The 23,915-nt window shown below is 41.2% G+C and overlaps 1 protein-coding gene across 16 annotated transcripts in view; it reads right to left on the reverse strand.

The window, feature by feature from the left end:
• TBC1D5 (TBC1 domain family member 5) overlaps window positions 1-23,915 on the reverse strand; it is a 556,466-nt gene that overhangs the window by 14,133 nt on the left and 518,418 nt on the right. For all 16 annotated transcript variants that reach the window (XM_057739461.1, XM_057739464.1, XM_057739462.1 and 13 more), the window contains one exon: window positions 11,095-11,194. In XM_057739461.1, the coding sequence (XP_057595444.1) occupies window positions 11,095-11,194 (100 nt within the window). The remainder of the gene's footprint in view (window positions 1-11,094; window positions 11,195-23,915) is intronic.

Consider the following 23,915-nt stretch of genomic DNA (forward strand, 5'->3'; position numbering starts at 1 on the left):
TTCCCCCACTCACAAGCTCTCAGGCTCAGCATGAGATGCTTGAGGTGGCCACAAAGTCCCTGAGCCTTTGAGCTATCGGTGGCAAGCCTGTTTCTACTGAGGTGGGGGATGGGCTGGACAAGTCTTTTGCTTCCTGGGTCATTAGCTGGAGAGGCCAGGGTCAGAGGACGTGGAAAAGCAGCCTGGTATGGAGGGGAGAGAACGGGTTATGCAGTCAGACACAGTGTAAGAAAGACACAGGATTTGGGAATTATATTTAAAAAAGAGAGAGCAAAAGATATTCAGTTTGGAAAAGCATGTGGGAAGATGGAGAGGACCATAAAATGGAAAACAAAGTGATGCATGCAAGATGACCCGGCCGTCCTGAGGCCACGTGATCAAGGAGGTGTCCTCTCAGCCCAGGAAAGGCGGAGGTAGCGCACAGTTCGCTGAGTTTTTCTCAATAGGTATAGGGTTGGTGCAAGGAAGATGTCTCCAAGGCTTCTGATAATAAAACCAGTGGGGAAAATGCCTTCCACGAGGAGAGAGCAAGGCTGGAGAGGGGCTGAGAACAGCAGTGAACGTCAGGTGGTGAAGGGCTGCCTCAGAACACCAGGGAGCTTGTGAGCTCTCCGCCCACAGAGCTCCCACATGTGAGCCTGCAGTGTGGGCACGGATGCGCTAACAGCATTAGGAATACATTAACTGAATTGTGCCCCAATACTTCTAAGTTCTCTTGCTCCTTGCTGCTTGGATTCTGTCATGGGCCAGTATCACCAGGTGCCCTGTTAGAAATGCAGATCTTCAGGCCCCGGCTCAGACTCAATGAGTCAAAATCCGCATTTTTAACAAGATCCTCAGGTGAAGTATATCTTATCCTTCTACGGAGGACTATGCTACCCACAATTAAATGCAGTGTTTTGAGTTCTTAAAATAATCACACAGAGCTTTTATCACAGTATGGCTGACAGAGGGAAAGCTGTCTGGTGATCCCATTTTCCTTCTCCGTTTCTCAAATGTCATTCATTAACTGCCTGCTGAACATTTCCAAAGACAACTATTACACGTTGTTTTTATAAACATCAGCAAATCAGATTCATAAAGTTCTTGCAGAGGCAAATAAACTGATTTTCAAAAATGGCCTCCTCTTGCAGCTAATCCTTGCATAAATATTATGACAAGTACAAAATCAGTAATGGTATGTGCCGTAAAACAGCAAACCTGAGGTTCAACTGCTGACTCAGGTGTGGCCGCAGCAGGATTGTCAGTGGAAGAGAGCACAAGGCCTGGGATGGGGTCTGGGCTCCTGGCACTAGCCCACTGTGTGTCACTCATGCTGCCCGGGCCTTGGGTTCCTCACCTGTGAGATGGAGAACAGCCGAGATGGCCTGTAGGGCGTCCACGTCTTCAGAAGCCTAAGAGCCTATGGGCTACACAACTCTAATTTTCCTTAACTCCCCGCATTTAACCCTCCCATTGTCTGTGTGAACCACCAGTGAAAGGGCAAGCTGCCAGAAGCTCGTGTAAATACCAAACAGATGAGGGGAAACACCTCCCCTGGGAGCAGGCAGGGCGAGCAGCAGCCCAGCTGCTCACAGATCAGAGAAGTGCAGGCAGCTCACCCACGTGCAATTACGTGTGAGCCACGGCAAACCTAAAAATAGCCTGACTCAGCCACCGGGGTTCATACTGTCAATGGTTTTCAGCTCACCTGTCAGGAGTGACTATAGCAACAGAAAAATGAACATGTGAAAGCAGTCTTCTGAAGCTGACAGGAAAAGTTTAGATTTAATAAAACACAGATTTTCACTTCCTATCTCTGAATCTTTGAGTTCACATAGCTCAATTATGTAGAGGTAATGAAATGGGAATTTTGGTAGAGTTTTGATAAGACAAATACTCTTTCAGTTCTGGGTTCCAGAACTGTAAGGAAATAACTGCTAACAAGGCAATTTTATTACCTCTATAATTAAAGAACTATTTAAACAAATGCCTTTATGTAATTTTTAACTGAGATGCTTTTCTCTGTATTTGTTCTGTTATAAAAATAGCCTTGAAGTGTATTTGACATTTTAAGATATTATTGCATGTCTGATGAAAACATAGGCTGATATGGCATTCTCTTGAAATGAAAGGAACTTAGTGAAAATAATTAACATTAGAAAAGGGTACAGAGCAGTAACTCCCAAGATGAGCATCTGAGGCAGTTCTCACCGCCCCTCAGGAGCCTGTGAGGCTCAGGAGGGCTCATGCCAAGGCGTGCAGACACACCACTCAGTTCTGACAAAGCTGTTCTTGCTCAAAGAGCTCACACACTGAATCTGAGGACCAGAAAATCCAAACATCCAGCATCTTTTGGCATGATTTGAATATTCAATAGGTGTTGGCAAGTGTGGTACTGTTCCCAGCTCTTCTGCTAACTAGTGGTGGGGCACTCGAACCGTCACTACTCAGCTCTCTGGTCATGGGTTGCCTGAGTTTCCCAGGATCGTCCACCAGAAGGGACAGTTAAGAGTTAAGGGAGAGAAGATGACGGAGTAGGAGGACCTGCACTCACTCCCTCTTGCAAGAGCACTGGAATTACAACTAACTGCTGAACAACCATTGACAGAAAGACACTGGAGCTCACCAAAAGACACCCCACATCCAGAGACAAAGAAGAAGCCGCAATGAGATGGTAGGAGAGGCGCAATCGCGTTAAAATCAAATCCCATAAATGCTGGGTGGGTGACTCACAAACGAGAACAGTTATACTGCAGAAGTCCACCCACTAAAGTGAGGGTTCTGAGCCCCACATCAGGCTTCCCAACCTGGGAGTCCAGCAACAGGAGGAGGAATCCCCAGAGAATCAGACCCTGAAAGCCAGCGGGATTTGATTGCAGGACCTCCACAGGACTGGTGGAAAAAGAGACTCCATTCACTCATGGAGCCCACAGAAAAAAAAATGCTCACCAGGACCCAGGGGGAAGGAGCAGTGACCCCACAGGAGACTGAACCAGACCTACCTGCTGCTGTTGGAGGGTTGCCTGCAGAGGTGGGGGGCAGCTGTGGCTCACCAAGGAGGCAGGGGCACTGGCAGCAGGGGTTTTGGGAAGTGCTTATTGGTGTGAGCCCTCCCAGAGCCTACCATTAGCCCCACCAAAGAGCCTGTGGGCTCCAGCGCTAGGTGGCCTCAGGCCAAACAACCAACAAGGTGTGAACACAGCCCTACCCATTAGCAGACAAGCAGATTAAAGTTTTACTGAGCTCTGCCCACCAAATCAGATTAAAGCTTTACTGAGCTCCGCCCACCCAGCCCTACCCACCATCAGTCCCTCCCATCAGGAAGCCTGTACGCGCCTCCTAGATAGCTTCCTCCAGAAGAGGGCAGACAGCAGTATCAAGCAGTATCAGCAGTATTACATCTTGCAGAACTGAAAACCACAGCCACAGAAAGATAGAGAAAATGAAAAAGCAGAGGACTTTGTACCAGGTGAAGGGAGAGGATAAAGCCCCAGAAAAACAACTAAATGAAGAGGAGATAGGCACCCTTCCAGAAAAAGAATTCAAAATAATGATAGTGAAGATGATCCAGGACTTTGAAAAAAGACTGCATGCAAAGATCAAAAAGTTTACCAAAGACCTAGAAGAATTAAAGAGCAAACAAACAGAGATATGCAACACAATAACTGAAATGAAAAATACACTAAAAGGAACCAATAGCAGATTAACGGAGGCAGAAGGATGAATAAGTGACCGGGAAGACAGAATGGTGATAATCACTGATGCAGAAAAGAATAAAGAAAAAAGAATGAAAAGAATAGAAGACAGCCTAAGATACCTCTGGGACAATGTTAAATGCACCAGCATTCGCATTATAGGGGTCCCAGAAGGAGACAAGAGAGAGAAAGGACCCGAGAAAATAATGGAAGAGATTATAGTTGAAAACTTTCCTAACATGGGAAAGGAAATGGCTACCCAAGTCCAGGAAGTGCAGAGAGTCCCAGGCAGGATAAACCCAAGGAGAAACACGCCAAGACACAGAGTAGTCAAATTGACAAAAATTAAAGACAGAGAAAAGTTATTAAAAGCAACAAGGGAAAAACGACAAATAACATACAAGGGAACTCCCATAAGGGTAACAGCTGATTTCTCAGCAGAAACTCCGCAAGCCAGAAGGGAGTGGCATGATATATTTCAAGTGATGAAAGGGAAGAACCTACAACCAAGAATACTCTACCCAGCAAGGATCTCATTCAGATTCGACAGAGAAATCAAAAGCTTTGCAGACAAGCAACAGCTAAGAGAATTCAGCACCACCAAACCAGCCCTACAACAAATGCTAAAGGAACTTCTCTAAGCAGGAAACATAAGAGAAGAAAAGGACCTACAAAAACAAAAACAAAACAATTAAGAAAATGGTAATAGGAATATACATATTGATAATTACCTTGAATGTAAATGGACTAAATGCACCAACCAAAAGACACAGACTGGCTGAATGGACACCAAAACAAGACCCATATATATGCTGTCTACAAGAGACCCACTTCAGACCTAGGCACACATACAGACTGAAAGTGAGGGAATGGAAAAAGATATTCCATGCAAATGGAAATCAAAAGAAAGCTGGAGTAGCAATACTCATATCAGATACAATAGACTTTAAAATAAAAAATGTTAGAAGAGACAAGATAGGACACTACATAAAGATCAAGGGATCAATCCAAGAAGAGGAGATAACAATTATAAATATATATGCACCCAAGATAGGAGCACCTCAATACATAAGGCAAATGCTAACAACTATGAAAGAGGAAATCAACAGTAACACAATAATAGTGGGGGACTTTAACACCCCACTTACACCAATGGACAGATCATCCACACAGAAAATTAATAAGGAAACACAAGCTTTAAATGACACAATAAATCAGCTTGATTTAATAGATATCTATAGGACCTTACATCCAAAAACAGCAGATTACACATTCTTCTCAAGTGTACATGGGACATTCTCCAGGATAGATCACGTTTTGGTTCATAAATCAAGCCTTGGTAAATTCAAGAAAATTGAAATTGTATCAAGGATCTTTTCTGACCACAACTCTATGAGATTAGAAATCAATTACAGGAAAAAAACTATAAAAAACACAAACACATGGAGGCTAAACAATATGCTACTAAATAACCAAGAGATCACTGAAGAAATCAAAGAGGAAATCCAAAAATACCTAGAGACAAATGACAATGCAAACACAATGATCCAAAACCTATGGGATGCAGAAAAATCAGTTCTAAGAGGGAAGTTCATAGCAATACAATCTTACCTCAAGAAACAAGAAAAAGCCCCCAAACAATCTAACCTTACACGTAAAGAAACTAGAGAAAGAAGAGCAAACAAAACCCTAAGTTACTAGACAGAAATCATAAAGATCAGAGCAGAAATAAATGAAATAGAAACAAAGAAACCAATAGCAAAAATCAATTAAAAAAAGCTGGTTCTTTGAGAAAAATAAAATTGATAAACCTCTAGCAAGACTTATCAAGAAAAAGAGGGAGAGGACTCAAGTCAATAAAATTAGAAATGAAACAGGAGGTTACAACAGACACCGCAGAAATAAAAAGCACCATAAGAGACTACTACAAGCAACTATATGCCAATAAAATGGAAAACCTGGATGAAATGGACAGTTTCTTAGAAAGGTATAACCTTCCAAGACTGAATCAGGAAGACATAGAAAATATGAACAGATGAATCACAAGGAATGAAATTGAAACTGTGATTAAAAATCTCCCAACAAACAAAAGTCCAGGACTAGATGGCTTCATAGGTGAATTTTAGCAAACATTTAGAGAAGAGCTAACACCCATCCTTCTCAAACTCTTTCAAAAAATTGCAGAAGAACACTCCCAAACTAACTTTATGAGGCCGCCATCACCCTGATACCCAAAGCAGACAAAGATACTACAAAAAAAAGAACATTACAGACCAATATCACTGATGAATGTAGATGCAAAAATCCTCAACAAAATACTAGCCAACAGAATCCTACAACACATTAAAAGGATCATACACCATGATCAAGTGGGGTTTATCCCTGGAATGCAAGGATTCTTCAATATACACAAATCAATCAATGTGATACACCACATAAATAAACTGAAGGACAAAAACCACATGATCATCTCAATAGATGCAGAAAAAGCTTTTGGCAAAATTCAACACCCATTTATGATAAAAACTCTCCAGAAAGTGGGCACAGAAGGAACCTACCTCAACATAATAAAGGCCACATACGACAAACCCACAGCAAACATCATTCTCAATGGTGAAAAACTGGAAGCATTCCCTCTAAGATCAGGAACAAGACAAGGATGTCCACTCTCGCCACTACTCTTCAACATAGTTTTAGAAGTCCTAGCCACAGCAATCAGAGAAGAAAAAGAAGTAAAAGGAATCCAAGTTGGAAAAGAAGAAGTAAAACAGTCACTGTTTGCAGATGATATGATACTATACATAGAAAATCCTAAAGATGCCACCAGAAAATTACTTGAGCTAATCAATGAATTTGGTGAAGTTGCAGGATACAAAATTAACACCCAGAAATCTCTTGCATTTTTATACACTAACAATGAGAGATCGGAAAGAGAAATTAAGGAAACAATCCCATTCACCACTGCAACAAAAAGAATAAAATACCTAGGAATAAACCTAACCAAGGAGGTAAAAGACCTGTACTCAGAAAAGTATAAGACACTCATGAAAGAAATCAAAGATGTCGCAAACAGATGGAGGGACATACCATGTTCTTGGATCAGAAGAAACAACATTGTGAAAATGACTGTACTACCCAAAGCAATTTACAGATTCAATACAATCCCTATCAAATTACCAATGGCATTTTTCACAGAACTAGAACAAGAGATCTTACGATTTGTATAGAAAAGCAAAAGACCCCGCATAGCCAAAGCAATCTTGAGAAGGAAAGATGGAGTTGGTGGAATCAGGCTTCCTGACTTCAGGCTATACTACAAGGCTACAGTGATCAAGACAGTATGCTACTGGCACAAAAACAGAGATACAGATCAATGGAACAGGATAGAAAGCCCAGAGATAAACTATGGTCAACTAATCTATGACAGAGGAGCCAAGGATATATAATGTAGAAAAGGCAACCTCTTCAATAAGTGGTGCTGGGAAAACTGGACAGCTACATGTAAAAGAATGAGATTAGAACACTCCCTAACACCATACACAAAAATAAACTCAAAATGGATTAAAGACCTAAATGTAAGGCCAGACACTATAAAACTCCTAGAGGAAAACAAAGGAAGAAAACTCTTTGACATAAATCACCGCAAGATCTTTTTTGATCCCCCACCCCCAGAGTGATGGAAATAAAAACCAAAATAAATAAGTGGGACCTAATGAAACTTCAAAGCTTCTGCACAGCAAAGGAAACTATAAGCAAGACGAAAAGACAACCCTCAGAATGGGAGAAAATATTTGCAAACGAATCAACAAAGGATTAATCTTCAAAATACATAAACAGTTCATCCAGCTCAATATCAAAAAAAGAAACAACCCAATCAAAAAATGGGCAGAAGACCTGAATAGGCATTTCTCCAAAGAAGACATACAGATGGCCAAGAGGCATATGAAAAGCTGCTTAACATCACTAATTATTAGAGAAATGCAAATCAAAACTACAGTGAGGTATCACCTCACACCAGTTAGCATGGGCATCATCAGAAAAATCCAGAAACAGTAAATGCTGGAGAGGGTGTGGAGAAAAGGCAATGCTCTTGCACTGTTGGTGGGAATGTAAACTGATACAGCCACTATGGAGAACAGTATGGAGGTTTCTTGCAAAACTAAAAATAGAGTTACCATATGACCCAGCAATCCCACTCCTGGGCATATACCCAGAGAACACCATCATTCAAAAAGACACATGCACTCCAATGTTCATTGCAGCACTATTTACAATAGCCAGGACATGGAAGCAACCTAGATGTCCATCAACAGAGGAATGGATAAAAAAGATGTGGTACATATATACAATGGAATATTACTCAGCTGTGAAAAGCAATGAAACTGGGACATTTGTAGAGACATGGATGGACCTAGAGACTTTCATACAGAGTGAAGTGAGTCAGAAAGAGAAAAACAAGTATCATATATTAAAACATATATGTGGACTATAGAAAAATGGTACAAATCAACCAGTTTGCAAGACAGAAATAGAGACAGAGATGTAGAGAACAAACATATGGACACCAAGTGGGGAAAGTGGGGAAGGCTGGGGGGGAATGAACTGGGAGATTGGGATACCAAATTGTACACTCTAAATATATGCAGTTTATTTTCTGTTAACTGTATCTCAATAAAAGTTCTTAAAAAAAGAGAACAGAAAAGAGGAGAGGATTTTGTGTTGAAAACCCAACCTATGCTGGGCTTTAGAAACATATTAGTCTTGGCAATGAACTGGTGAGACAGAGCTCTGTATCTCCATTTCACATGAGAATCAGGAGCAAGCTGATCTCAGAGCCGACAGAACCTGGTTTCAACCCTGTGTCTCTCTGATGCCCACGAGGCTGTCTCTCCTTCTCAGTTACAAGTGTAGATGCTCTTACAGCTGACTCTTGCCTGCAGCGTGAAGATCGACCCCCAGGTGCTAGTTACATGCACTTAAGGCATCTACAGATTTTCCAAGCACAGAAGACTAGGTCCCTTGGAATGTCCCTCTATACTCTTCCTTTCACTTAGGCCACCACTGTTAATGGTCATTTTCACATGAAATGTATTCTATTGTGCCTCTTGCTATTTTTATTTCATAATATATTATGGATATCTTATAATAAATAAAATATTTTAATCTTTATAAAGATTGCATTACTATAATATAATCAATGACTTTCTAATGGATTTTTCAGTTGTTCCAATTTTGTACCACTTTAATAATCAGGAAAAATAGAAAAGTTCATATGGAAAAAATACTAGTGTATTAATCATTTTTAAAGGAAGGATAACAGGTAACAAAGTAAATCAAGAGCTTCACCTCAATTAATCTTTGTGTTTTCCTCAATTTTTTGCTTAAAATCAAAACTGCCTACAACCCAGGAGCTCCCTTTAATAAACCAGTGTTATATATGCAGATGAAATAAAATGCAACTGCTTGCAGACCCCAGGGCCAGGAATTCTTTGTAGCAACCCTCGCCCCCCACTGTAATAATGCAGTCCTGTTATCTGTACGGCAAGAAGTTGACAACCATGTGAAGGGATTCTGGCTGAAAGTGAAACACATACACAAAAACAAATCTAATTTTGTGGTTAGTTGAAAATTCACAGCTGGGTATGAATTTCTTTAATTAAAGTGGTTCCCACTGCCATGCAATGAGAAAATACTCTTTTAGTGCTGACTGAAAGAACAAAATAGAGCAAAAGCCGTTTGAAAATTCTAAGGCTTAAGTAAAGCCTCTTTAGAAGCTGCTATGTGGACCAAACAACTTGGAAATATCCTACTCTAGGATTTTTCTAGAGTTCCAGTAAATCTTTTCAGTCACTTCTTTATTCTCCTACTTTGGTCAAAACCAAAAAATCGAGTAACACAAAGGTCACCCATGTAGCAGGAGAAAACAAAAAACACACACATGTGCGTGTGTGCAGACACGTGCCCACACTTTAAAATTAAAATTATATTTAAATAATTAACTAAAACTACTCATGTAACACACATCAGTTACCTATATATAAACCTCCTCTTCATTACTTCTTTTTGATGCATTTTAAACTGTGATGCTATAAGATTTGTGTAAATTAATTCTATATGAATTGTAAAAACTGACCATAAAGAAGCATATAGAGTTTTGAAGGGGGTGGAATCAGATGTGATGGGACACATCTCTTGCTGTGATTAGCGATACTACCCATTTGATCACCTACCAGGATTTCTCCTGCTGCTTCATCTCTTGAGCCTTTTCTCTGGAGGAGGGGTCAAGAGAGTACAAAGAAGGCTGAGGACAGAACAGGGCCCCGCCAGCTGCCTGATAAGACACTGGGAGGCAGCCGGCCACTTGGGTCAAGCACCTCTCCAAATCTGTAAGAGAACATTTATTACTGGCTCGAGGCCAGTCTGTTTTAGGCTACATCCAAACGACAGCCGTTTTGGTCACATGTCATGGACTCATGACCTAACAGGCTGGGAGACTGATGGAGTCTGAGATATAAAGTCTGTTTTCAGCAAAGGCCCAAGAGATAGGCCACGCTCAGGCCCCCACCAGTGGGAAGGGGCCCTGATCGGTTCTCTCTGGTTTTCCCTCATGGGTGAGATGCGTCCTGATTTCTCACAGTGCTGGGTATCATCACTTCTCCACACTCATCGAGCAGCATCGAGCATGGCCACTTCCATGAGATTACATGTCCTATTTTCCTACTTTGCTCCCAAACTACAGATGCTAGACACTGGGGAAGGGAGAAGGAAAGGATGTCCATAAGTGGGCTGAAAATAGTCATGTACGGATTATAAAGTTTTTGCAAGCAGTGTGGAGTTCCTGAGCTATACGCAGGTGATCTGGCTGAGACCATTTCTAAGGCAAAATATAAAACTTGCACAAATGCAGAGACTAAGGCCTGAAGACTCTCTGATGTGACACACGGATGACTCACATGTGAACTCAACTTCAAACTAAGATTTCTTAGAATATAGGTACAGTCAAACGTAAGAAAAGTTCAGGGTCCTGACGTGCATATCGGGCAGGTGATTAAAAACATATGTTTAAAGAAATAAAGAAAGCACTGATAAAATAATAATCACACGAGGGATTACAGACAGGTAAGCACAAGAGTAGAGCTGACTCTCTGATCTTCAAAGCTCAGTATTCCATTTTGATTTGGGGTAGACAGATATTTACAAAGGGCAGTGCTGTGGTTAAGAGCTGAAATCTACAGTCAGATTGTTTGATTGTGAATTTCTGCTCCACTGACTAGTGTTATAATTTGGGGAAACTGTATTTATCTCCGTGCTTCAGTTTCCTTACATGAGATAATTCACGTAAAGCGCTCAACACAGGCCCTGGCGGCTGTTCCTGCCACGACTGTCAGCGCTCCCCGGGCCAACGTACTTCACTCACCAAGATGCGTGTCCATCACCTTCGCGCAGTATTTGCACATGGCGTCCAGGTCATTCAACTGTCCTTGAAGGAAAGAAATTTGAGCTTCTAATTCTTCTTCCTAAAATGGGTGGGGCAAAGATATAAAAATGAAAAAAATTCAAAGAAAATCCCCAAAGTCTTCCAAAGGCTGTGGATGACTGAAGAGCCACACTGTCTTTTTAGTCCTAGACAAAAGAAAGCAACAAATAAACAACAGCAAACCCACTACTGCCACCACCAATGAAACAGTGTAAGGGTAAAACAGAGGTTTAAAAAAAATCTGGACTTCTCCAAACTGAATGCTAGCTTTTGTGCCATGTGTAATATTAAAAAAGTACATAAAATATCTTCAATAACTACTGAGCCACATGAATTGAGAGAGTGAACGGGATTTCAGTGGACCCTACTCCCTAGGCAGCTGGTACAAAACCATGATGTTTTCTCACACACATTTGAGAAACCAAAGGTTCCCATTTGTTTAAGACAAATCTCATCATTTTCTAGACAATGATAATCTCTTAAAAAGTGAGATTTCCCAAAGCACTTAGAAAAGTTCTGACCCCACAGTCCATAATTAGCTATTCTTACATTTCCTCTCTTGATAGGATTTTATTTATTTATTTGATTGTTTCTAGGAAAAAAATACTCTGGGTGCGATAATTATCTAAATGGCAAAAGATAATCCAACTGTAACAAAAGGATAAAGCCTGGGTTTTTTGTTTTTTTAAGAAAAAAAGTAATATATGCAAAAAATTTCCCAAGGACATTTAGAAGATTAAGGGAGTTTTTCTCAGAGAAAGAGAATAATCCTCATAATGTAAGAAATTTTAAACCAAGTTGCTGGAATACAAAGAGAGGATGTTGCCAGAGCTGGTCGAGGCTAGCAAATTGATTTTCCAGTCTTAGACAATTATCTTTTCACGTAAGAATCCTCTGTGTCATCAAAAAGAAGAAAAACCTCCCAAGATATGCTTTTTCTTAGAGACTGAGTATAATTTGACACATAGATGGAAATTAACAGTTAAAAAGGTTACCTGTAGGTGTACCACATTTTAGCAATATACATATGCAGCACTGAAAAGCATTGTTTCTAACGGCTGCCTGGAGGATGAGCCCTTAGGAATATGTGTTTAAATGCTTGATGCAGAAAACAGAGATAGCAGTAGCTCTGAAAACAAATTATTGTGAAATGCCCGCTGTAGGATTACACATGCGTGAACCATGTATTTTACACATTCCACAAGGCACAGCAGCCTCTCTTCTGATACTCAAATAAAGACAAACGCAACTAGGAGAAGCTCAGCCAGGGAATGACTACTGGGGCCTTAGGCAGGTGTTTCAGGGCTTTTTTCTTCTCCTTTTTCTCCTTTGTGTCTGCACAAACTTGTTTCCCTCTTCTACCAGGACCCGACAGGAATTACAGACAGAAGGCTACATGTGTTGGTTAACCATGGTTGTGGTTTGTCTCCAAAGACGGCCACCATCCATTCCTTCCCTCCCTCAACGTACCTGCAGTCCCACTCATCAAGAGGCAATGCCTGTTTCCCCTCCCCTCAAATCCAGGCTGGCCTGTCACTTGTCCTGATGCAGAGAAGGCAGCAGAAGTCAACTAGGCCAGTTTGGGGCTAGTGGCAGAGGCCTGCAACTTCTGCTTCCTTCTGCTTTCACTAGAGGAAGACAGCTACCATAGTTAGTTGTAAAGAAGCTCAGGCTAGGATACTCAAAGAGAGGAGAGACACTATAGAGAGAAAGAGGCCACAGGAGAAGCAGTGAGGTTCTAGACATGTCTCGCAGGACCTTTCAGCCCAATCCATCTGAAGCCAGCCAAGTGAGTAATCCAGTCAGCATCACATGGAGCAGAAGAGCAGCCCAACCCAGCCTTGTCCAAATGCCTGACCCGTAAACCTATGAGAAGTAACAATGCTGTTTTGAGGAGTGGGACTTGGGGTGGTTTGTTACGCAGCAACAGATAACTGACACAGCGGTGGAATGGAAAGAACACTACGTTGGTATACAGCCCAGGAAATCTGAGTTCTCGTCCCAGTCCTGCTGTTAATGAGTCATGTAAATGTAAGTAATCCCCTCCCCAGCCTGGGCCTAACTTCAGCACTCTCTGGAGAGGGTTCAGAAGTTAGATACTTTGCTCCCAAGGAGTTTACGTGATTGGAGTTGGGATAGGAAAGGTATATACATTACTAGAGATGAGACAGAGTACAGGAAAGTCTTATAAAGAAATAAGAATAATTGCCCTGGGAATCCTGGTCCTGGCCCTTCTATCCCTCCTATTGAACAAGTCACCTTCTCAATGTGTTACAGACACAAACCCAACTGGAAAAGTCTAGAACTGTACTGAGGCTAGTGCATGGCAAACTTCTAAAAGAAGGGGACCTGGCTGTGGCCGGAGTTTGTCCTTGCACTCGGCTACCAATTGGGGTGCTGACAGCTCAGAATGGACAAAGCACCCCAGGAACGTACTGCCGCCTGGCTTAAAACCTCTTCTCTATTTACTCTATGTATTAGTTTAGTTTGGATAAAGTGATAACTTCTTATAAGATGCAACAGCCCTTGGGAGCCTTAAACCCCAGCAGTCAAACAGATGTATTGTATTCAGTTTGTTTTTGTTTTAAAAGGGAAGAGGAGCTGGACAGGAGATGAGTTAGAGGATGCAGGCCTGGCCTGTGCGTGGTGAGGCCCTGGACAGCTGGAGGGAGGTATGGAGCTCAGGGTGGGTGAGGGGAGAAGGGGAGGTCTCTTTCTCCAAACACACGCTGTGTTGGTAGGAACATGACTATAAGGAAAATGGGCTGAGACTGGCGCCCTCTGAACTGCAGTGCACACCCCGCACAAGTGTACGGGGCAGACCTGAAGCGTGTTTGGGTGAGCATGCCAGGATATAAAACATGTCTTCCAGCCACGCACTTTTGCTTAGGACACTGGTGGCAAGTGAAGAGCATCTTGCTTGCCAAAATCCTGAGTAAACTTCAATACACATGGAATCTACACTGCAGAAAATGGCAGTTTTCATTTTAAGCCTTTTTTTCAAAGGAAAGGTGACACAAAAGCCCAATTGTGAGATAAGAGGAGCATTCTGGTTGAAACAGGTTGAAGGGCCCAAGGACTTCTTCCGTTTGGAAGTTTGAAATCCAGGGTATGGTCTCTCTAGAGTTTGCTTAACCTTAAAATATTCCAAAGCCCTTCGACGATCACTCAGACTTTATAAAATAGAAATGGAATCACGTGGAGGCAAAAGGGTGGCTTGTCATTTATCCTTCAGTCTTTTATATAATTACAGATAAAAGAAAGAGCCAAGAATCAAGCTTCTAAAATTGTGGGAACTGACTTTCCATTTCTCTCTCATCTTCTCAGGCTCCAAACGCCTCCCAACTAAACATGCTTCAGATACTGACAGCTCTAGTCGCTTGTTTTCATCAATGGTTCTCTGTAATCAAAAACAAATGCTTGGCTAATTGCCTTGAGATTTTTTTAAAACAACCAGTTGGTGTCATTTTTATGTATAAGTAAGACCTGCAGAGAAATGCTTATTATATTTACTTCCACATACGTGTTCTGCCTTCTGTTACAGGAGGGAGGAGAGTAGAACAGGGTGGAACTCGGGGCAGACACACCTGGGCTCGAATCATCTTCCTCCCAGCTACCGCCTATGTAATCTCAAACAAGTCCCTTAATGTCAACGTGTCGGTGGGAGAACCAGGTGACAACACAAGGGAGTGTCTGCACAGAGTAGGTACTCCACAAAGGCAATTAGTCTTTCTTTAAAAATTTTTTTAATCAGGTTAAAACAATAAAATAGATTTTAAATACAGAGGTTTATGGCTCACTCTTGGAAAACCCTGGTTTCTGGTTTAAAAACTTTTATGGGGTTCAGCCCAGAAAGATGAATTAGGGCTTGGGAGCCATTCACTGTCTTAAGTTCTGAATAGTGAACTGAGGTGCAAGGCAAGAAATTGATGGAGGATTATGAAGTAGGGCCGTGTACAGACCACGTGTGCAACACAGCTCCAGCTGGACCTCGCAGCCCATGAAGAAGGACCAAGGATGAGGGCCACCACATCAGGAGACCAAAACAGATGGCATCTAACCCTTCTATGATGATTATAATACGCCTGACCCTGGGCTTCGTGTGCATGAACTCACTTAACCCTCATAGCAAACCTGTGAAGTAGATTCTCTCATCATGTCCCACATGAAACAGGCCCTTCCAAACAATAACTTCGTATCTCAGTTTCCTTTAAGAGAAATTCACTATTTACAACATTAAGTCCTAACCCTAAGTTGCTTACTAAATTATTTTCCTTCAAAAAACACTCAAGTATGACTGGCTGTGTTCCGTTGTTTCTCAAATGATTACCATTTGGACTGTATCTGGAGAAATGTTTTTTCAATTTGCTTTGTTAAAAGTGGTGTTTCTACCACCATTCACCCCTGAAGAGTTGACACATCATTACACTTCTACTCACATACTATACGTCTCAATTGTTTAAACTGTTTTATAATACATGGATTTTATATATCATTTTTGTTAAATGCCTCAACGTCTTTATGCTCTTTCTTGATCAATAACAGGACGAGCTTTTGTAGTTTGTTTACTCACTTATTTATTAATTTCTTCAACAAATATATTCATTTGTATTGTGTTAGCCCTTGTGGGAAACACATAATGAATGAGACGTGTATTCTGACCTCTGCAAATTGAGCAGGAGGTAAGGTCTACACAGAAAGCCAAGAGAGGAGTACGGGAAGCTTTGCAGCAGATATGAAAGGAGCGTCTCCACAATTACAAGGAGGGCAGATGGCTTCCAATGCACAGAGGTGGAAATGAAGCAGCTCTTCTGGAAGAGGCAGCATTTTTGATGGGTCTTGAAGAAGGGGCACTTGGCTCAGAGGAAATGAGTGAAGAGTTTTTAGGAGGCAGGGACCAAGTGAACAAAGGAATGGAATCAGAAGAGTGTGGAACGAGGGCAAAGAGCCGGTCACTGAGTCGAGGCGGGGAGTGGAGAACAGCAGGAGCTGAGCATCGGCAGGAAGGCTCCTCGTCCCTCCCTTTCATCCCTATTATGTTTCTACCTCGGATACCGATGTTTGGGGGCTGCGGCCCAAAGTACGGACTGCTGTGGCCACTGCCCTGACACACGCCTGTCTGTGATCACACAGGCAGCAGCAGGGTCCTTGTCCACGGACTAATGGAGACCCCAGCGCACTTGGGGTGGAGAAAAGTGGGGCAGGAAGAGCACCAGGATGGAGTTCCACTGAGCTTCCAAGCGGGTGTCCTCAGATGCTAGAGCGGCAGACAGGGAACCAACACCGACAGGCAGGCAGCAGGAAGGGGCTAAGTATAGCAGCCAGAAGACAGGAAAGACACCAGATGGGTGAGCACGGAGTGGGAAGTGGAGGAAGCAGAAAGTCTCGAGGAGAAAAAGTGGGAAGGCCTGGGATGTTCTGAGGAAGCTGTGGTTACACAGGGGCAAAACACACACATGGTGTGGATGGAGCCCCAGCCGGAGCACATGGTGTCGTCAGAGGAAGATGCCCCTGGAAAACACAGAAGAGGAGCACAAGGAAAGCTTTTCAGGAGCATAAAATTAAGTGATCTGGGTGTGTGACGCAGGGAGCGAGCTGGAGCGCGGTCACCAGCCCGAGCATCAGTGTGCCTCACACCCAAACGGACCACTTCTGTGACCCCCACACGACAGCCGAGCTCGCTGAGCCTCAGTTTTCTGCCTATAAAATGGAGACAATAATAACTTGTATCTCAGCTGATTGTTGGGGATTCAATTACATGAGAGATTCCAGATGAAGTGCTTTGCATAGTGCTTGGTACATGGTAAACGCTCAGTATTGTTGTCTTTAGATTATTAATATAGTTCTATAAAGTTTTTCCAAGGAATTATGGACACGGGCGAAAACAACTCCCAGGAAATTCCTCATCCTTTCAATGGCAACATGCGCACATATTTCACACAAATCCTACATGTCTAATGACAGGGGACTTGGGTAACTTGTGGTATACTGATGCATAGACTATTATGCAACTTGAAATCAAATGTTCTCATAGGAGAACATTTAACAATAACATATCATATACTGATTGGGAAAGTAGTAGGTAAAGAGTGACTATGTTTTTGGCAAAAAAAGGGAAAGCATTCAGCAAACTGTTTATATTGGTTATTCTCCAAATGGTGGGACTGTAGGTCATTTTCCCTCATTTTTTCTGGATTTTCTACAATGAAATCAGATCATACTTTTGTAATAATCAAATCATTATTTAAATAATATAATAGAGAGAAAATAAGAAAAAAAGTAAAAGGTGATTACTCAGGAGAAAGAGAAAATATTAATATTTTTAAATTACTAAAATTGATTCCAAATCAAACTCTAAGCACCACTATAGTCTAAACAAATCTGTTCTCTAAACAACACTAAGCAGTAAGAATAACTTAAATGAAATAACATATGAAAAAGCTAATGATTAAGATATTTTGTCCAATGTACAATGTACAAACCCTGAGCAGCACTTTCAGGGTAATGGCTTCTTGCTCCGCACTTAAAGTGAGAACATCAATGGATGTGTTTTTGTGGGTTGCCTAGAAAGAATGTGATTCTTAAAGATACTTAAAAAAGTAAAGATAGTTATCAAATTCCCCAGTAAATAAAATAGTTCCTATTTTCAGACAGGATGTAAACAAACATGTTAAATGTGAATGAAAAAGGCTTTTAGAAATTTTGAACTGAAACTTGAAGATTAATATATTTAGCAAATCATATTTCAGTGCTGGAATTTCCTTTAGAGATAATTTATTTCAACCCCTTATTTTTATAAACAAACTTTTATGAAGCTAGGTGGCTAGCTAGGAGCAGAACTTATGGAAGTGAACTTCCTTGATTCTCAGCCACTGAAGCAGTGCTATGTCTCGGCACTGAGACGCACCCCACCTGTGGACACCAGAGATGTCCTCACAGGATGGGTTTTCATAACAATTACTGAGGCCTTTCCTTCCTCCCCATGTCATCCTGTAACAGGGTGATGCTCCTTCCAGCCTGTTACAGCCTAGAACAAAGGTGTTAAAACCTAAACTTGACAGTGCTTTATATGAATTTTCATACTTTAGTTTCCTCCAACAAACTGAGTAAAACCACTCCATTAAGGAATACTGCCCTAGGTTAGATGGGGGAGTAGGGAAGCACCAGAAATCTGTCTCCCCACCTACACAATTGCACCAGCAGAATCTGTCTGATGTAACTATTTTGGAATGGTGGAGTCCACTGAAGACTGTCTACTTCCAGGGGAAGGCTTGGAGGATAAATTGTGGTTAATTTTGGTCAACTTCAGCTCTTAGCATAATAGCACCTACCTATCCCCACCCCTAACCCTGTGGCAGGCAGCTGTGCACTTGTTCTTAGAGTAGCTTGCAGGAGCCAGAGTGGGCAAAAAGGACTCTGCCCTCAAATACTAGGGATCTGTGCTGATCACTGACTACTGTTTCCGATCACAGAAGTACAAAGAGGAGGGTGGTCATTATTGTACCTCCTCCCATTATTGCAAACTTTGCCCTCTCTGGATAAAGTGACTTCCAGTGGATTTAAAGAGCCTGCACCCTTTATGCCTCACTTCATTTTTCTCTTTCTCCCCTTTGGGAGACAGACATTAAAGACTAGGATATTTAGATACTCTATATTCTGTACAACCTATAAGGGAAAAGAATCTGAAAAACAATATATATGTTTACATATATACATATATATATATATATATATTTAACCCTAGAATGCAAGGATGGTTCAACATATGAAAGTGTGAACAACACCACATTATCAAAATGAGAAAACAAAACACATGATCATCTCAATTGGTGCAAAAAAAGCATTAAAAGAAATTCAACACTCTTTCATGATAAAATCATTCAATTAACTAGCAATAGAAAGGAAAGTACTTCAACATAATAAGAACCATACATGAAAAACACCGCAGCAAACATCATATCCAATGAAAGACTGAAAGCTTTTCCTCTAAGATCAGGAGTAGAAAAAACAAGGATGTTTCACTTTCACAGCTTCTATTCAACATAGTACTGGAAGCTCCAGCTAGAGCAATTAGGCAAGAAAGAGAAATAAAAAGCATTCAAATGGGAAAGGAAGAAATAGTTCTGTTTTTAAATGCTATAATCTTATATGTAGAAAACCATAAAAATTGCTGAAAGAAATTAAAGAAGAGAAATAAATAGAAGTGAAATTCCATGGTCATGGATTAGAAGACTTAACATTATTAGGATGTCAATACCACCACAAATGATCTACAGAGTCAATGCAATCTCTATCAATATACCAATGACGTTTTTGCAGAAATAGAAAAATTCAACCTAAAATTCATGTGGAATCTCAAGGGACCCTGAATAGTCAAAATAATCTTGAAGAACAAATCTGGAGGACTTACACTTCCTGATTTCAAAATTTACTTCAGAGTTGCAGTAATCAGAACAGTGTGGTACTGGCATAAAGACAGACATAAATCAATAGAATAGAATAAAGAACCAGAAATAAACTCTCAAATATAGGGTCAAACAATTTTGCAAGGGTGCCAAGACCATTCACTGTGGGAAAGAACAGTATTTTCAATAAAGGGTGCTGGGAAAACTGGATATTCATTTGCAAAACAATTAAGTCAGACCCTTATTTCTCACCATATACAAGTAATTAACTCAAAATGGATCAAAGACCTAAATTTAAGACATAAAACTATAGAACACTTAGAAGAAAACAGAGCAAAAGCTTCATGACATTAAATTTGGCAATGATTTCTTAGATATGACACCAAGGGCACAGGCATCAAGAGGAAAGGTAGATAAACTGGACTTCATGTAAATGCACAAACATTCTGTGCATCAAAAAACACAACAGAGTAAAAAGGCAGCCCACAGAATCAGAAAATATTTGCAAATCATGTGCCTGATAAGGGATTAATATACAGAATATACATACACTCTTAAAAACTCAATAGCAACAACAAAAACAAAAAACCCAACCTGATTAAAAAATTGGTAAAAGACTTGAATAGACATTTTTCCCAAGAATATATACAAATGGCCAACAAATACGTGAAAAGACACTCATCATCACTGAGCATCAGGGAAATGCAAATCAAAACCATAATTAACTGAAGTCACGTGTTTGCCTTGGGTGAGACAGGGGATTATGAAAGATATTTTACAAGTAGAACACGTGAAGCTCACAAAATTAAGAGAAAGAAGTTTCTTCTTATTCAACCGCCTCTCATAATTCTTACTGAGGAAGTAAACAAAGATCTTAGTTTCTTACCCCATTTTATTCTTTTGGCTCTGATAAGGCAGAAATACCCATTGTCCAATCATGACTAGTAACCTTTTTTTTTTGTAAATGGGAGTTACACAGCCTCTCTATACCTCGGTTCTCTCGTCTGTAAAATGGGCGATAATTATAGAACTGACCTCATAGTCTTTTTATTTATTTATTTATTTTATTGGCTGTATTGGGTTTTTTTTTGCTGTGCGTGGGCTTTCTTTAGTTGCGGTGAGTGAGGGCTACTCTTCGTTGTGGTGCGTGGGCTCACTGCCGTGGCTTCTCTTGTTGCGCAGCGTGGGCTCTAGGCATGTGAGCTTCAGTAGTTGCAGCACATGGGCTCAATAGTTGTGGCTCGCAGGCTCTAAAACGCAGGCTCAATAGTTGTGGTGCACGGGCTTAGTTGCTCTGCGGCATGTGGGATCTTCCTGGAGCAGGGATCGAACCCATGTCCCCTGCATTGGCAGGCGGATTCTCAACCACTGTGCCACCTAGGAAGCCCTGACCTCATAGTCTTTTAAAGATTAAAGGAGCTAATACATGCAAAATGGCCTAAAAGCAGAGTTGACGCATGGAAAGCACTTACCCATCACCCACCAGGAGGACGTGTTCACATCGGGATGTATCTGAAGCTGGCTTTATCTATAGACAATCTCATTTCTGATTTGATATTCCATTAACCTAATCTTTCAATCTTTAATATGCATGGACATCACCTGGAGAATGTCTAATTTAGCAGGTCTGAGGTGGGGCCTGAGATTCAGTACTTCTGATCAGCTCCTAGGGGACAACTACATGGCTGGTCCATGGACCACACTCTGAATGGCAAGGATTTAGACCTACTTCTGAATACAGCTTCTGAACCCTCTGGGAGGGTTGTGAAGCATTTTACTAACTCCCTGCTCTTAAGGCGGTTTTAACAGATGGCTGCATGGTTAGATGCCTATTTGGTAACAGTCCAAGAGACCTCTTCTCAACATGGAGTAGGATGCAGGGAGGAGAAGCAGGGTGACAGGCTCCCAAGACAGCTTTCCAATCTCCCTCAGTCACTTCTGTCCAGAGTAGCTTCATTGTTCTATTCTGCACTAATTCTTACACTGTTAGGGATTGGTGGATTCTACTGTAAACACAAGCATTTATTTTAAAGCCAAACATAAATTAATTTTGTTGGGTTATACATGCTCTCTTCTGTAACTTTTGATAAACAGAGGCTGTATATAAGTATCAGAGAATAAAGGAATGCTTTCAAACATAAATGCAATAAAAAGAAAATGGTAGAAGACATCATTTTCTATGGTATTAAATATTAAATTCATCCCTGTTTTCCAGACATTTTAATAATAATCGTAATAAGTAATATCTATTAAATATATTGAGCATTTAGAAATATTCTTTTCTGCCTATTATTTCAACATTATGAGCTATTTTAATCTAACTCTGCCTTTCTAGAGGTTGCTTACAAGAAAAAATAAACAGAAAAGATGAGAATGGTGACAGAAAATTGGATCACGTACTATAAATTCTAAAGAAAACTGAATCAATGTGCCATCCTGAAAAAAAATACTGGAAATTAAAATAAAATCTTTAACTAGGACAACCTCACAGTACAGTGTAATCAGAGGAAGAATAAAACCTTACTCACACTGTTACAAACCTTCTGCGTGCAAAAATCCTGTTACTGCTCTTTTAAATAAATCATCATGCACGCATGGTTTGTCTCAGGAACTTCCTAGCCTTAAAAAATTCAAAAGGTATAGAAATGTTAAGTATAGTAGTTAAGGCAACTGCCTGTCTTCTGAACATTTTAACTGGAAAACAAAAGCTCTCTCCTAGAAGGGATTGTGTTTGCTAGGGTAATTAAATGGCATTTGTGGGGAAATGTCCCCATCTTTTGGGCTTTTAAGCTATCACCTTCATGTTGCATTTCTATAATTAGACAACCTGACCGATCTTTTGTAAACCAGAATGGTTCTCTCCTCCACCACGCCAATTAGCACAGATGTTACTTTATTTATCAAGGGTTTTCCCCTCTACACTTACACGTGATCAGACCAACTGATGAAACCATGCAGCCAGTACCAGGGCCTCCAGCTGGGCTTCTCATAGAGTTTCTGGCTGGATAGAACCATCTGCAGGCTTTCCCTTGCTGTTTCTGGCACCAAAGTAGGCGTCCGCACAATTGCTGACCCAGATAGAAGGGCCTCGGCCAAGACTGTTTTTCTTACGGCGAAGCTAATTGACCCGTGTGAGGATGAAATGTGCACCCTTGTATCACCATTCTCTGGGCTAACTGACCCCCATGATGTCCCATTAGAGACAGACAAAAAATGGCACCCTACAGAAATCCAAGTTGAGGATCAAGCATGGTTTAAGAAGTACTTTAAGTTATAATTGGTAAAAGGAAACCAAGTGTTGGAACAGCTTTGATAATACAAACAAATGCCATTTCTGAGACTTCCGGAATTAAAAAAAAAAGTGAGAATTACCTGGTTTATTTACATAGCTATCACATTTAAAAAATTTTTGTCCCTTAAACTAATTTATAAAAACCCCATTTCTCACTATATACCAACAACTCTTGCTATTTTTCAGATGTGGTTGGTGAATGCCACTGGGAAATTAGGTAACTTTTCAAGTTCTAGAAAAGGCCAGAGGAAAGCCTAATGCATCTGAATCCTTGCACAGCACAAACAACCCCTCAACAGCCTTCATTCATTCGTGAACATTTACTGAGTGCCAGACACAATACTGGCACAGGAGATACTGTGATAGAAACAAGTGCCTAGAAGAGCCTTATAACCAAACCAAATATATAAACAGCCCTCCCCTGGCAAAAGGAAAGGGAGCAATTGCAGATAACCTAGGACATGCCCCATCCCAAGATGTTGCTTCCATAGATTAGGGGAGGGACTCCAGAATCTGCAGCTTCAGTAGGACCACAGCTACCTTCTGGACACGCTTAAAGCTTCCAGAGGGTGGCAGGGAAGGCTCCAGGGGACACGAGGTGCTTGAGCAGAGACTGGAAGGAACTCTAGGAGGTTTTTGGCCACAGGAATCACTTTGGTCAGAAGAGACAGTAGAGCAAAGCAGCACAAAGGCGTGAGACAGCATGCTTGGTTTGAGGCACCTGAAACAGCTGTGCGTTCCTGAAGGGCTGCGGAGGATGTGGAGGGAGGCACGCAGCATAACGCTGGGCAGGATGAGTGTCAAGGCCCGCAGGCTGTGCCTCCAGATTTACCCCAGGGGAGGAGGACGCCTGCACAATTCTGATGGGGACTCAGACATTCACAGTGAGAAAGCTGGTGACACAGATGTCAGGGAGTTATGTGGCCACTAACAAAAGGGACTTATTCTAAAAGTTCTGATCAGCAGGGTACTGTTATTGAACTGAGAACTGGGACCTCAGTTACTGAACTGAGAACAAGAAATTAACACAGAAAGCGTAATTTTTCTATATCTTCCTTTCCCCA

This window comes from Hippopotamus amphibius, chromosome 6, assembly GCF_030028045.1.
Source record: "Hippopotamus amphibius kiboko isolate mHipAmp2 chromosome 6, mHipAmp2.hap2, whole genome shotgun sequence".
Classification (NCBI taxonomy): domain Eukaryota; kingdom Metazoa; phylum Chordata; class Mammalia; order Artiodactyla; family Hippopotamidae; genus Hippopotamus; species Hippopotamus amphibius.